Genomic DNA, 15,063 nt, shown 5'->3' with positions numbered 1-15,063 from the left:
TGAGTGGGTTTGAGGGTTTCAAGTGTTCAAGTCAGGCCCAGTGTTGCCCTCTGTTCCTGCTGACTGCTGTTCCTAATGTAGAACTCTAGGCCATCTCTAGCACCACGTGCGCCTGCAGCCACTGTGCTTCCTGCTGTGATGACAATGGACTAAACCCCTAAACCTGTAAAGCAGCCCCAGTTAAATGTTCTCCTTTATAACAGCTGTCTCTTCACAGCAATAGAAACCCTAAAATAGACGTTCTTCATAGAAAAAAAAAATCCAACAAAGCAGAGGTGATGCATGCCTTTAATCCCAGCACTTGGCAGAGTCAGGTGGATCTCTGACTTTAAGGCCAGCCTGGTCTACAGAGTGAGTTCCAGGACAGACTTCAAAGCTACAGAGAAATCCTGTCTCAAAAAAACATTTTAAAAAATCCTAAATTTTGGCCGGGCGGTGGTGGCGCACGCCTTTAATCCCAGCACTTGGGAGGCAGAGGCAGGTGGATCTCTGTGAGTTCGAGACCAGCATGGTCTACAGAGCTAGTTCCAGGACAGGCTCCAAAGCTACAGAGAAACCCTGTCTTGAAAAACAAAAAATCCTAAATTTCATATAGAAGCATAAAAAAACGCCCAAATAGCCAAAGCAGTCTTGAGGAGAAACCAATGTTGAGGGCAAGGGAGATAGCTCAGTGCCATGCAAACATAAGGTGTTATTTTTGTGTATGTTGCATTTGTTTAGCATTGTGAAGCTGTGATCCTTTGCCTACATGCACTGAACAACTACTGATTCTTGGGTTTTATTGATAGACAACCATTGTTAATCTAACTGACACCCTGTAGTCATTTTAATAAATTTCATGTATATACTATAATTTCTGTTCCTTTAGAGAACCCTGACTGTACTGGGTAGGTTTTGTTTCTCAACTTGACACAAGCTAGAGTCTTCCAAAGAAGGAGCTTCAACTAAGGAATTACCCCCTGTAAAGCATTTTCTCATTTAGTGATCAATGGGAGAGGGCCCAACCCATGGTAGGTGGTGCCTTCCTTGGGCTGCTGGTCCTGGGCGTTCTATAAGACGGTGGGTTGAGCAAGCCATGGGAAGCAAGCCAGTAAGCAGCACCCCTACAAGCCAGTAAGCAGCACCCCTCCGTGGCCTCTGCATCAGCTCCTGTCTCCAGGATCCTGCCCTGTTGGAAATCCTGTCCTGACTTCCCTCAGTGATGAGCAACAATGCTGAAGTATAAGCTAAATAAACTCTTTCCTCCCCAACTTGTTTTTTGGTCATGATGTTTTGTCACAGCAATAGAAACCATAACAAAGACACTAACTAATACAAATTTTGGTGCCAGGGAGTGGGGTCTTATTTGACAGTCCTGGTCATTCTGTTTGTTAGAAAAATAAGGAAGATTTTGAGACTTACTAGAAAGGTAGTTAGACACATTAGTGGGAGTTACTGGGCTTAGTCCTAGTAGAAACATTGAAGACAATGCTATTTGCGGGCAGTTTGAACTCTAGGGTGGCCAGCAAGAAGTTGCAGTGGGGAGGGATAGTAGTAAGTGGTCTGGAGACCATTCTTAGAATATTTTGGCAAAGAATGTGGCTGCTTTCTGCCCTTGTCCAAAAAATCTGCCTCAGGCTAAGTTGAACTTTAGCAAAAGAGATTTCAAGACAGCCTAGTAGCATTGATATGTCATGTGGTTATTATAGATGTCATATGCACTTCTATAATGAAAAAGGAACAAGCTGGACAAAGAGAAATACCAGGCGTACAGTTTGAAGAGAAAAGGAGCACCAGGAAATGTCATGGCCCTCAAGGAGATAAAAAGTTTAAGGAAAAGCCTGGCACTAAATAAAGAGAGTGCTGATGTCGGCAAGACCCCACTCAGCTAAGCTTCCGACTTTTGAGAAGGAACTAAAGGGAGCTTAAACAGTGAAGGAAAACATCCACAACAGAAAGCCCATGCAAGTCATTGAAGTAGCCATGTTCTATCCCCAGCAAGCAGAACTCGGCAACTTCAGTCACGTTCTTCCGGCTTCAGAGTCAAAGATACAAGAAAGGGGTAATGGAATCTCCCTCTGTGGCCAAGCCGCTAAGGACGGGGGTGTCCCTGCATGGAGGCCCAAAGAGGTCACTGTATGAAACTGTGAAGATGAAGCCTGGATTGTTTTTGGAGACACCAATACATTATTGGACAAATGACAAATCTGTGGAATACCTGCCAAGAAAAGCTGTGTACCGAGTGTGGAACCAGCCCAAGACATAGAAATATGTTGCAGTCAACAAAGCTGAATTTGAAGTTTGCCCTGCTGGTTTTTGGTCTCAAGTTGGTCCAGTATTTCCTCACTGTGCTCTCTTTCTTCCCTTTTGGAATGGTAATGTATGATGGATGTTTGTTATCTGCCTTTTGACTTTGATTTTACAGGGGGTTACACTTAAGAGATTGCCATGAGTCTCAGAAGAGACTTTAAACTTTGGGTTTTTTTTTTTAAGATTTATTTATTTATTTATTTATTATGTATACAACATTCCTTCCATGTATGCATGCATGCCAGAAGAGGGCACCAGATCTCATTATAGATGGCTGTGAGCCACCATGTGGTTGCTGGGAATTGAACGCAGGACTTCTGGAAGAGCAGTCAGTGCTCTTAACCTCTGAGCCATCTCTCCAGCCCAACTTTGGTTTTTTAAAAGATGTAGAGACTGACAAACTATAGGGACTTGTGGAGTTGGACTGAATGCATTTTTACATTATGCTATGGCTACAAGCCTATGGAAGCTGGAAGTGAATAAGAATGGTCCCCATAGGCTCATAAATTTGAGTATTTGATAGAAGGATTAGAAGGTATGACCTTGTGGGAGGAAGTGTGTCACTGAGGGTTGGACTTTGAGGTTTCAAAAGCCCAAGCCAGACCCAGTTGACACTCTTCCTCTCTCTGCCTATGGTCGGGATGTAGCTCCTAGCTACTGCTTCAGCAATTGCCTGCATGCCACTATGATAATGGATTAAGCCTCTGAAACTGTAAGCAAGCCCTAGTAAATGCGTTCTTTAAGTAGAGTTTCCGTGGTCATGGTATCTCTTCATAGAAATAGAAGTGACTACAACAGGATCAAAAATACACACTGGAAAAGAGACAGTCCTTTTGGCAGCTGGTTCTGGGAAAGCATATAGAAAAATAAAACTGTATCTATTTGTGCGATGTTTTACTCTTCTGGCTTTTTGGAGGGCCCACTACCCAGCTCCCAAATAAATCACACATGGAGACTTATTCTTAGTTATGAATGCCTGGCATTCATATATATCATATATATATGATATATATATATGTATATATCATATATATAGATATATAATGCATACACACACACACACACACGTCTCACTCATAAATGATACAGTGAGCCGGTGAGTAAATGGGCTCATCTGAGTTAACCTGGGTGTGATGACACATGTCCAGTCCTTGGGAAGCTGAGCCAGGTCATTTGCAAATACGATGCCAGACTGAACTTTTATAAAACAACAATAAAAAAGGAAGTTCAACCAAGTGTGGTTGTTCTTGACTATAATTCCAGCACTGGAAATACTGAAGCAAGAAGATTGCCCTGAGTACAGCTGACCTAGAGTACACAGTGAAACCCTGTATCAAAACCCAAAACGAAAAATAAAGTAGGGACTGGGGAAAGACAGTGCACAATAAAAGAGAAGAGTATTCATTGTTTTTCTGGTAGTGTTGGGGAGTAGGAGATTTGTAGTAGTTTCCTTGAAACTGAAACATACCATCTTCCAGGGAAGCTCTTAAAACAGGGTAACCAGGAAGTCCCTGAAACCCACCAGATTTGCTGTACCCCCCTCACTCCAAGAGGAAGCAACAAAGATAGCTGAGTCACCCTTGGTCAAGCCAGGCTACACAGAATTTGAGCCAGACCAGCGGCCTGAAAAAAAGTAGAGACTAGCTGCCTGGAAGAGGGTCAGAACAACTGCGTCACCTGGAAAGAAGTAGAGACTAGCTGCCTGGAAGAGGGTCAGAACAACTGCGTCACCTGGAAAGAAGTAGAGACTAGCTGCCTGGAAGAGGGTCAGAACAACTGCGTCACCTGGAAAGAAGTAGAGACTAGCTGCCTGGAAGAGGGTCAGAACAACTGTGTCACCTGGAAAGAAGTAGAGACTAGCTGCCTGGAAGAGGGTCAGAACAACTGTGTCACCTGGAAAGGACACTCTAACCAATGGAGCTGCTTGTAGACTCTGTACTGTGCTTCAGGTTCTCAACTTTTGTGAACTCTTACCCATGTTGGGGTGGGCTTTGTGATGCAGCTGTCTGAGTCATTTCAGCTCCTGTAAGTAACCCCTTACCCACATTCCTGTAACCCCAATAAAACTCATGTTTCACTGTAGTAGGAGACTGTTTGTTCATTCCCAGCTGCCCAGACCCTAAATAATCACACAGAAACTATATTAATTACAATGCCGCTTGGCCAATAGCTTAGGCTTCTTATTAACTAACTCTTACATCTTAAATTAATCCATTCCTATTATTACCTACCAAGAGTCTCATGGTTTACCGGTAAGGTTGGGGGGGGGGGCAATCTGTCTCCTTTGCAGCTACATGGCATCTCTCTGATTCTGACTTCTTTTCTCCTCTATCTCTGCTTGGAATTCCCAATTTGCTCTATTCTGTGCTGCCATAGGCCCAAAGCAGCTTCTTTATTAACCAATCATAATAAAACATATTCACAGCATACAGAGGGGAAGCCCACATCAGTTCACCAAGTTGGGCTTTGGTATCATCTATTCTTTGGTTTTTCATGAGCTCCCTATTTGGGGTAAGTTGTGTTGCATCTCCCCAGGGAAAGTTTTGACATACGATAGTAGGGAAAATGGTCATACATGGAAAAATATTCATTGCCAGAGGGATGCGGAGGAAAAGAACCCCTCCATACTTCCAATAACGATATAGTTACAGATCTTAAAGAAATCTGACAGTATTGTTACCATACCCCAGAATGATATGGATGCTTTTCAAAAGGCAAGTAACCAAATAAGGTATCCACTGTGAGTACTGAAATGCCTTGAAGGGTTTTCGCAAGAGATTGTTGAATGAAAAAGAAGATATTGAGAAGAGATTATACTGGGATGCTGTTCTAGGTAACTATTATACCTCCCTTCACAACTCCCTTTTGTAAGTTTGTGTGGGTTGTGTATACAAGCACAGAGGAAGAAAGACTATGCCCTAAATTAACATAAGATACTAATGGAGGTCAGATAATGTCAAAAAGGGGAAGATGGAAATAACCAAAAGAGGAAAGGAAAAAAATTTAACTAAAAAAATGATAAGTATGTGATCATTGTCATTCATGAATTAAAATTCTGTATATATAGTGGTATTTGTAAACAGAATTTGTGGTTGCTTGACACAGGTTTGAATTTATTAGATAGCTAGAATTTGAGGCTATAAGGCATGTTGGTCACATTGTTTTAAAAGAGGCTAAAGAAGTCCTCTACCAGGCTCACAACCATAAATATAAAAAGTTCGGTTCCCAGCACCCACGGCTGTCTCTCCAGCCACTAAAAATTAAAAAAATTAAAAAAAAAAAAAGAAGTCCTCTACCCATCCTAAAGAGTCTTTATTCTTTCAGAGAAATAGCCAAAGTAGAATACTCATTTCTGAAAAACAGCAATAACAGAAGGGTTTGACCTAGGGAGTGGGAGCTTTAAGGCGGGGAGGGTTGGGGGGGGACACGTAAAGTTTGTATGGCCCTTGGCAACTACACTGCCACTGCCGAGGCTCTGGGGTTATACAGTCATTTCTGGATATGGTTCAGGGAAGGCTTCCTGCTCAAAGGAATTTCTGTGGTTTGCTAGTGTAGGATAGGATAGGTCAGAGAGCCCTTCCTGCAATCTGTATTTATCAAGTGCATTTATCCTGAAATAATGTGCCAAAATGAAATCTTGATTAAGTTGTCCTCAGCTGCTTTAGGGTCTTAGTCGTTACCTCTTCCCATAATTGCATATACAAGTAACTGATCTGTACTATCCATAGAATCTCTGTGGTTATAGTTTTTCCTCTAGTCATTATTGCACACATACAGTTTTTGGAAATTGTTTTTATTTTATGTATATGGGTAGGATGTTCTGTATGTATGTATGTCAGTGCACCACATGTATAGCTGGTGTTTGTGGTTGCCAGAAGAGGGCATAAGATCCCCTGGAACTGTAATTACAAATAAGCTGCCATATGCATTCTGGGAATCAAACCCAGGTCCTCTGGAAAAGCAGCCAGTGTTCTTAATTGATGAACTGTTTTTCCAGTCCTGGTTTTGGTTTTTTGAGCCAGAGTCTGATTTAGCTCAGGTTAGTCTCCAACTCACTGAGGATAGCTGTGAACTCTTGATCTCCTACCACTTCCTAGGTGCTAGTATTACAGATGTACACTAACATGCCCGCCTTAAAATGTATTTTGATAAAGGCAAGGATGGTGGCCTGTTACCCTAGAATTCTAGATGTAAGGTAGGCGGACTGGGAGTCCCAGGCCATCCTATGCTACAGAAAAGTGAGCTGGAGGCAAGCCTAGGCTAAATGACACTCTGTTTCAAAGCAAAATTTTAAAATGCATATTGACAACGGGTATGCAGAGGTAAAGTGCTGAAGGAAAATGTCTTATATAATTTTACATAGGCAGTGATTATGAATCTTGTCAAGCTAAATTTGTAAATGTTAATAAAAATACTGTTTTGTGAAAGGACTAACTGCAGACAAGCAGTATTGATAAGTGTTGGTTACCAGTACAGATGCAGTGTAATTTACTATATTGTGTTTTGTATTTCAGATGTCTTCGGTGCCTAATAATCAACATCTCCAGGTATATCTCAGATATCAAATATTTGCCTCCCAACATCAAAGATAGACTGATTAAAATAATGAGCACACGGGGCCGGATAACAGATTCCAATATAAATGAGGTAAGAATGTGTAGCTATAAATTTTTACTTCATTGTCAGATTTAATTTCATGTTTTTTGAACAGAAAAGGAGTATATAGTGGGATTGTTAGTCCTGTTAAAATAGGGCTGTGATTGAGAAGTCGGTACCCACCCTTGGGTGTGGACTGTCCTTTACTACCGTCCCCTTGCTTTTCTTCACCCCCTTCCCTACTCTTAAGTATATATTAATAAAACCATTTTATTGTTGCTGCTTTTGAGACAGGGTCTCTCTGCCCTGGATGGCCTTGAACTCATGAAGATCTGCCTGCTTAGAATTTAGGCCATTATTTATTGACCTCAAGGAAACACTGAACAGTAGCTCCCCCAAAACAACCGACATGTACTAACTACTCCAAACAATGAAGGACACTTGGGCATGGTAGGTTATATATGTAATTCCAATATTCAGGAGTCAGAGCAGGAGATTTGCTATGAGTTTCCAGTCAGCCTGGGCTATATAGTGAGTTCTAGGTCAGTATGTCTCCAAAAAAAAGAAAAAAGAAGAAGGAAATGGAGTGATGACTCAGCAGTTAAAAGTGCTTGCGACTTTTCTGGAGGTCCAGAGTTAAGTAACCAATATCCACATCAGGAGCCTTACAACTGCCTGTAATTCTAGTTCGTAGGGATCCAGTGCCAAGCCGCCTTAGTCACACATATATTAAAAAAAAAAAAATCTTAAAAAGGCATGGTGAGGGGGCTGGAGAGATCACACAGGGGTTAAGAGCACTGACTGTTCTTCCAGAGTTCCTGAGTTCAATTCCCAGCAACCGCATGGTGGCTCACAACCATCTACAGTGAGATCTGATGCCCTCTTCTGGTCTACAAGCATACATGTAGGCAGAATACTATATATAATAAATAAATTTTTTAAAAAAAGATTTAAAAAAAAAAAAGCATGATGTGCATGGTGAGGCCAGACATGGTGACTCCCACATTTAATCCCAGCATGCAGCAGGCAGATCTCTGTGATTTTGAGGCCTGCCTGGTCAGGGCTATGTAGAGATCCTGTCTCAAAACAACAATAAAAAGGCTTGGTGGTGTTTACCTATAATTCCAATATTTGGGAGGCTGAGGGAAGAGGATCAGGAGTTCAAGTCCAGTCTTGTCTAAATAGTGACTTTGAGGATAGCTTGAGTTACGTGAGAATGTTTCAGAAAATCAAAAAAGAAGCTGGGGTTCAGTAGAGGAAAACACTTGCCAGGCAAGCCCTATGTAGACCTAGATTCAGTCCCCAAAACCCACAATGGAAGGAGAGAACTGACTCCCCAGAGTTGTCCTCTGACCTCTACACACGTGTTGTACCCAAATTGAGACCACCAGAGAGACCACCAACAGAATCCAGTCAAGTCCAGAATGCAAAAGCAAGGTTTATTCTGCCCGCACATAGTTCAGCTAGCTGGGAGCTCAAAGCCACTACTCAAGACACAGCGCAGTGGGGCGAGCTCCCGTTCCTCATTTGGAGTTGACATATATAGACAAAAACTGCAAGCCAGGTTTATTTTGCTAAATGAAGGGTATGGACTCCTTCTGCATACCCCCTTCCTCCTGTAAGCAGCTACTTCTGCTTCTGTGCTGCCCCCTGCCCCCCACCACCAAGCAGTTCCATCTGCTTCTGTCTAGACCACAAAGCTGGGTGTCGACAGGTAGCTAGCTGCTAGGAGCATTTCGTGGTTTATACTTTTGCAGAGGTTCCTGTTTACTACTAGCTCTTGATGTGCAAAGTTCTTGAACCCAGTGTCTCCTGTTCAAGCAAAGTTTCTTAAATTTTTCCATGTCCTTACAATATACTATTAGACACACACACACACCAATAAGAGAACCAGGTCAGCCAGGGCTAATACCCTATAACTAAATACCTTACCTGTAATATCTAGTACCTAAGCGACAAATGTTGGAACACAAGAATTTGTTTAGTGACTAAAGAATGAAGTGGGAGCTTTGCTCACAAATCAACTTCTCGCCTGCAAGAGATAACAAGAGAGTATATATATTTTCTGGGAATAGGCAAAGACATTCCAAGAACTCAGATGCCGCCTATTTTTGTTCCTTTTATGATCTGGGATCTCTGTCATGGTGGCTGGTGGGCATCTTTAGCCCTAAGTGGGTCTGAGGAAAGACTAGACAACTCTAGGTCAAGTTAATCCTGCATTTCTCAGCTGATGGAGGAAGGTCATTGGCTAATAAAGGAACTGCCCTGGCCCATTTTATTGGTTAGAGGATAGGTGGGAGGAGTAAACAGAACAGAACGCTGGGAGGAAGAGGAAGTGAGGTCACAGACTCCACAGCTCTGCTCTCCTCCTGGGAGCAGACGCCTGAGAGAGACGACATGCTCCCGGCTCCTGGGCAGACACACGCCATGAAGCAAGCCGCCAGGTTAGACATGCTGAACCTTTCCCGGTAAGACCGGTGCTCACCGATTATTAGAGATGGGTTGATCGGGATAACAGAATTAGCCAGTAAGGGCTAGAGTTAAGGGCCAAGCAGTGTTTAAATGAATACAGTTTGTGTGTTGTTATTTCGGGGCATAAGCTAGCCGAGCAGGCGGCCGGGGTGCTGGGAACCCAGCCCCGCCGCCCTTATTACTACACTCAGCTGTTCAGCTTGTCTACATACAGAACTGTGTAACAAAGACGAAGGCAATAAAGGAGACAGACATAATATGTAAACAGATAGCAAGTGTTGCTTTCTGTTCCACTCACCCATCAGACACTTGTGAGCAGCAATACTTGTCCAGTCCCTGCACTGTAGTCTAGGTGACTGCTAACACAACCCACAGGGCAGAGGTGTTATCTTCCTCAAGGCTAGTGGTGTGGTGTTTTCTACTTTATATTGCTCAGCTATGTGACCTCCAAAATGTTGATTTTTCACTCAACTAAGAGCTGGCAATGCTAGAGGAATGCTTAGTTTTTCAGAAACAGTAAAGAAGAGATATGTATCCGAAAGGGATTGGTTATCCTTGTACAGACTGCCTAATATCAGGTCATTTGACTGAAAATGTTTCAGAGGAGCAGGTCTTTTTCTTTGGAAGTGATACCTGCTGAACAGAACCGCATAGGTCCAGTTGAATGAGTCAGAGATGTCAGCAGATGTCCAGTCCTGTGGCTCTCCAGGGGTCCTTTCTCTGCACTAGCATTCTGTTTCAGCATTGAAGACTTTAAGCACTGGGTATTGCAGTTCCAGCCAGAAGCTAACTTGTTTTTTGTTGTTTGTTTGTTTTTCCTGCTTTATCTTCTACACAGAGATTAAATCCTATATTTTTGGCTATATTTTCCATCAGCCACTTGCCTGTTATGATCACCAGATCACTAACTGTGGAATGAATGTATGTTTACAGAAAACTTAATTTGGAGGCTAGAGAGATGACTTACAGTTGCAAAAGTCTTTTTAAGAATTTTTTTTTCAAAATCATATATTTGTTACAGGTGCTACATCCTGAAGTCCAAAGACTAGATCTCAGGAGCTGTGATATCTCCGACTTGGCTCTCCAGCACCTGTGCAGATGCAGAAAACTGAAGGCACTAAACCTGAAATCATCCAGAGAACATAGAAATAGCATAACTTCAGAAGGTATGTTTATGATCACTGAGTACACGGGCAACTGATGTTTAGCACCTGATACAGTTTTGGAGCAAAGAAGAAAAAATATCTTACAGGAGAACATAAAGGCACCAGCAAAGAGAGGAGAGGTTAGAGTTTGGGAATATGAGCAAGGTACAATAGTATAATGTATAAAAATGTTAAAAATAAAACATTATTTTGTATGTTAATTAAATTTTTAAAAAGAGAAATAGAGAATATGAGCCAGGCATAAAACTGTAATTCCAGTCTACAGAGCGAGATCCAGGACGAGCTCCAAAGCTACACAGAGAAACCCCGCCTCCAAAACAAAACAAAACAAAAACAAAAACAAACAAAAAGAGTCTAAGGCAAGCCTGAGCTACATAGTCAGTTTGAGATCAGCCTGGAATACAATGAAACTGTCACAAAAAGAAAACAAAAACTATTGTTTTGGTTTTTAGGGCTGGGTCTTAGTATGTTGCTGTTGGCTGACTTTGTATTCACTTTGTAGAATACCTAGTTTATCCTGAAACTCCTAGTAATCCTCTTGCCTCAACCTCCAGTGTGGTTAAGGCAGTTAGCTAGTTAATCATTTGTTTATTGCTTGTTTGTTTATTGATGGGCTCTCACTACCTAGCCCTGGTTGGTCTCAAACTCACAGAGATCCTCTTGCCATCTGCCTCCTGGGTGCTGGGAAGAAAGGCTTTTACCACCACTTTTTTGATGCAGTATTATAATAGAAACAATCTTCAGATTAAGATGGGTGGGGTGGCTCTTACTTGTAAACCCAACACTTGAGAGGTGAAGACAGAGAGATCAAGGGATCAAGCAAGGGCATTCTCAGCTACATACTGAATTTTAGGCCAGGTGAACTACATGATTCCCTATCTCAAAAAAAAAAAAAAAGACAAATCAGATAAACTAGGCAATCTTTATAAAACTGTCCAATACCAAAACCAAAACTCTTAAGGAGGCTTTGCCTTGAGAGATGGTTCAGCAGTTAAGAGTACTTACTGCTCTTGTAGGGGAACCAACTTCAGTTCCAGCACCCACATGGCTGCTTCCAGTCAGTAGCTTCAGTTCCATAGGATGCAATACCTTCCCCACCTCTTTGGGTACTACATACTGTACACATGTGCACAGACATGCATGCAGGAAAAACATATATACACATAAAATAAAAATTAAAAGATGACTGTGCAGTATGTTTTATATCAAAACTATTTTCTCAGAGTAATTACATGAAATGATGGATTCTTATATTTGGTTAAGTTTGGGTTTTTTTTTTTTAGTATAAATAACTTTTCAGTTTAGGATTTGAACTTTTTTTCTTTTTAGTATACTAAAGAAGTACTAGCTGGATATGGTAGCACTCACCTATAATCCCAACACTCAGAAGTCTGAGGCGAAAGGATCTGGAGTTCCAGGCTGGCGTGGGCTGTGTAATGAGGTAGTCTCAAACAAACAGAAGGCAGGCAGGGAGGAGGGCAGGACTTCTCTGCATAAGTAGGTTTCTGGATAATTGTTTGGCTAGTTGACTGTATATCTCAATCATTTTGATTATCCACTTGGGATATTCTTAATACTGTAAACAAACATAAGTTTTGAAATGTTTAACTCATTTAAAAAGGACTCTAAGAAAGCATAGCCTGAGGCTGGAGAGATGGCTCAGTGGTTAAGAGCCTTGCCTGCTCTTCCAAAGGTCCTGAGTTCAATTCCCGGCAACCACATGGTGGCTCACAACCGTCTGTAATGAGGTCTGGTGCCCTCTTCTGGACTGCAGACATACACACAGATAGAATATTGTATACATAACAAATAAATAAATAAATATTAAAAAAAAAGAAAGCATAGCCTATCTGATAGTGAGTATGTTTCTCTGTATGAAGCAATTATCTTACTCTCCATATACCAGCTAGATTGGTTTTTTTTTATTTCCTGCCTGTAATATCCTGTGGAGGTCAGAGAACAGCTTGGGGGAGTTGGTTCTTTGTTCCCACAATCTGGATCCCAGGAATTTAACAGCGAGGACATTTGCTCACTGAGCCATCTTGTCAGCCCCAGTTGAATTTCTTATCATTCAGTTTGGTTCTGTCATTCTCTACTTGGAGTTAGTATCACATCCCACAGCTAAGTCGGCCTTGCAAGACTGTGTCCAGTTCTTATGGCAGTCCCAAGTCCTGGCCTCCAGGAGGTACTTCTGTCTAATCAGCTGTACAAAATTTCTGCAGGTTATTCCTTGTGACAAGGCAAAGGTTCCTACATGTTGTCTCAGCTGGAACCACCTTTGGTTTAACTGACCCCAACCTCCTTTCCTATCCCTGCAGTGAAAAGTCCCGTTAGAAAGTAACCAATCCTATTCTAGAAATTCAGAATCAAAGTCCCCAGCTAACTGCATGTTTTTGGCTTCTGTTAAACTGCTTGCTTGCCTTACTTTCCCCTGCAACTGCCAATTGTTTTTCCTGTGATTTTTTTCTTTTCTTTTCTTTTCTTTTTTTTTTTTCCTTTATAAGCTTTAAAAATAAAATGCATTTGAGGATGCTCTGTGAGGACTGTTTCTCTTCTAGCTCAATAAAGACTCTCCATTTCAGACTTTGTGGTGCTGAGTGGTCTCTGGGTCTCAACCCTACAACATTCCTCAGGATTCAATAATTTGTCACCATGGCTCACAAAACTCAGGAATGCACTTTGCTTTGTTACAGTTCATGTGAGAAAGTTACAGACCATCATGACTATAAGGCCAAATGAGAGTCCTTTATTTAAGCCAGAGTAGGCTCCTGTCACAAAGAATTCTCGGCCAGAAGTTCAGGAATGCACCACTGATACACATAAAAAACCACAGTAGCATCATTGTTAGGTGGAGGTTAGGAGAGCCTTGTAACATTCATTTTGACAGAACACAATGGTTGATTTGGTTATATATTTAGCAGTTATTTGGTTATACATCTGGGTTATGGTCAGGGACATGGAAATGTGCTGCCAAAATAGATAGAGTCATTCAAGGAGTGGGTTTTCAGTGGAGTCAAGGTAAGGTCAGGACAAGATGGTGTGACCTCAGTCACTGCAGTGCATGTCTGCTGGTTGATTATACATGGTATTTATAAAAGGCACAGATGAACAGCCACACAAGGAGAATGTAGGGGAGGGTCTAGCAGGGTCCCCAAGACAGGAGCTTTTGCACCAGTAGATTTGGAGTTTTAAGGCAATAGCCAGCTGTGGCAGCCCCAGAAATCTAGACTGCCACCCATACCAAATTACCAACTAAGGAAATAAGTAATGATGAAACCAGAGAAAAGAAACTTAATCAGTGTACATTAGAAAGAGGAACAGATAAAGAGGTCCAACAATCCCAAATTCGTCTTTGGGGGTACTGACATAGGCCTAGGCTCAAGTAGAGAATGAATTAGGGCAGGATAGCAAGATGTATGCCTAATTAGTTGTCCTGCTCAAGATAAGGTTCCACCTACCTCTGATCAGTTCTACTCTGGTACCTCAAGGTAGTTGAATGGTTAATGCTGCAATAACCTAGGGAACCAATCTGTTCCCTACAGCATGGTTACTTCATGAGTACTTCTCCCGTTCTCAAATAGTTTCCCTTTGAGATTTGGCTCTTTAAATCAAAGATGCCTGCAGGTGTAGGGCAATTACTTTCTACTATACTTTCAGTCAATTTTTCAAGTAGGTTGGAGCCAAGTGTTTGCAGATTCTTGGCCTCTTATTCAAAGAACTGAAAGCAGGGGACAGCTCAAACAGATTTGCAAAAGAAAGAAGTATGATAATTTTATTCAGAATGAAATCAAAGTACAAATTTTAGAGGGATATACCTTCAAGATTGACTATAGCCTAGGGTTTCTTGTTATAGACATGTAAGGGAAAGTTCCTAGGAAAAGCCACACCTTCCACTGAATCGAAACACTTAGTAACTGATCAGAACTTCAGTGATTATGCCAAGTTTTGAATGTTGTACATCCAGAGGCAAATTATAGTTACTCTTAGCTTTCTTAATAGACATTTATTGTCTTCCTCTGTGTGTGATCTAAAGATCAGTCCTTTGGAATGTAAAAACAGACTCCTTGTTTCCACCTATCAAAAAGCCATCTGAAAAGATGTCAATTGCCAAACCTTTCTCTAGAGCCTCAGAACCAGAATATCTAGACTTCATAATGCCCTTCCTTAGTTTTTAGTTAATAATCATGAACTTAACATACAGAATATGTCTATCTTAAGACAGGAAGCCAGTCATGGTGACTCACATTTATAATTCCTGCACTCTACAAGCTGTGACAGGGTGATTGTTGTGAGTTCAAGGCCAGCCTGGACTACACAGTGAGTCCCTGTCTGAAAAACAAGAGGAAGGGGGATAAATTAATGAATGTATAAATAAAAGAAGTAGCTACAGAAGGCCTATGTCCACTGTAATGTTCTGGTCAAAGAAAAAGAAAGGAAACACAGGATGGTGCATGGTGACAAACACTCCCGTCCCTCCCTAGCACATGGCCTACCAAGAAAAGCCTGTAAGTTATGATGCTCTCTTGAGAATCCTACCCTT

The 15,063-nt window shown here is 41.6% G+C and overlaps 1 protein-coding gene across 1 annotated transcript in view; it reads left to right on the top strand.

Annotated features, from left to right (window-relative positions):
- The window catches only part of Amn1 (antagonist of mitotic exit network 1 homolog), a 29,600-nt gene that overhangs the window by 4,115 nt on the left and 10,422 nt on the right, over positions 1-15,063 (top strand). Inside the window, exons 2-3 of the mRNA XM_041678592.1 lie at positions 6,804-6,936; positions 10,379-10,523. Of these exons, the coding sequence (XP_041534526.1) occupies positions 6,804-6,936; positions 10,379-10,523 (278 nt within the window). The remainder of the gene's footprint in view (positions 1-6,803; positions 6,937-10,378; positions 10,524-15,063) is intronic.

This window comes from Microtus oregoni, unplaced genomic scaffold (genome assembly GCF_018167655.1).
Source record: "Microtus oregoni isolate MIOR12 unplaced genomic scaffold, Mior012 000002F_ref0000024, whole genome shotgun sequence".
Taxonomy (NCBI): domain Eukaryota; kingdom Metazoa; phylum Chordata; class Mammalia; order Rodentia; family Cricetidae; genus Microtus; species Microtus oregoni.
The sequence above is the reverse complement of the archived record's forward strand: the minus strand, read 5'-3'. Positions and strand labels throughout refer to the sequence as shown.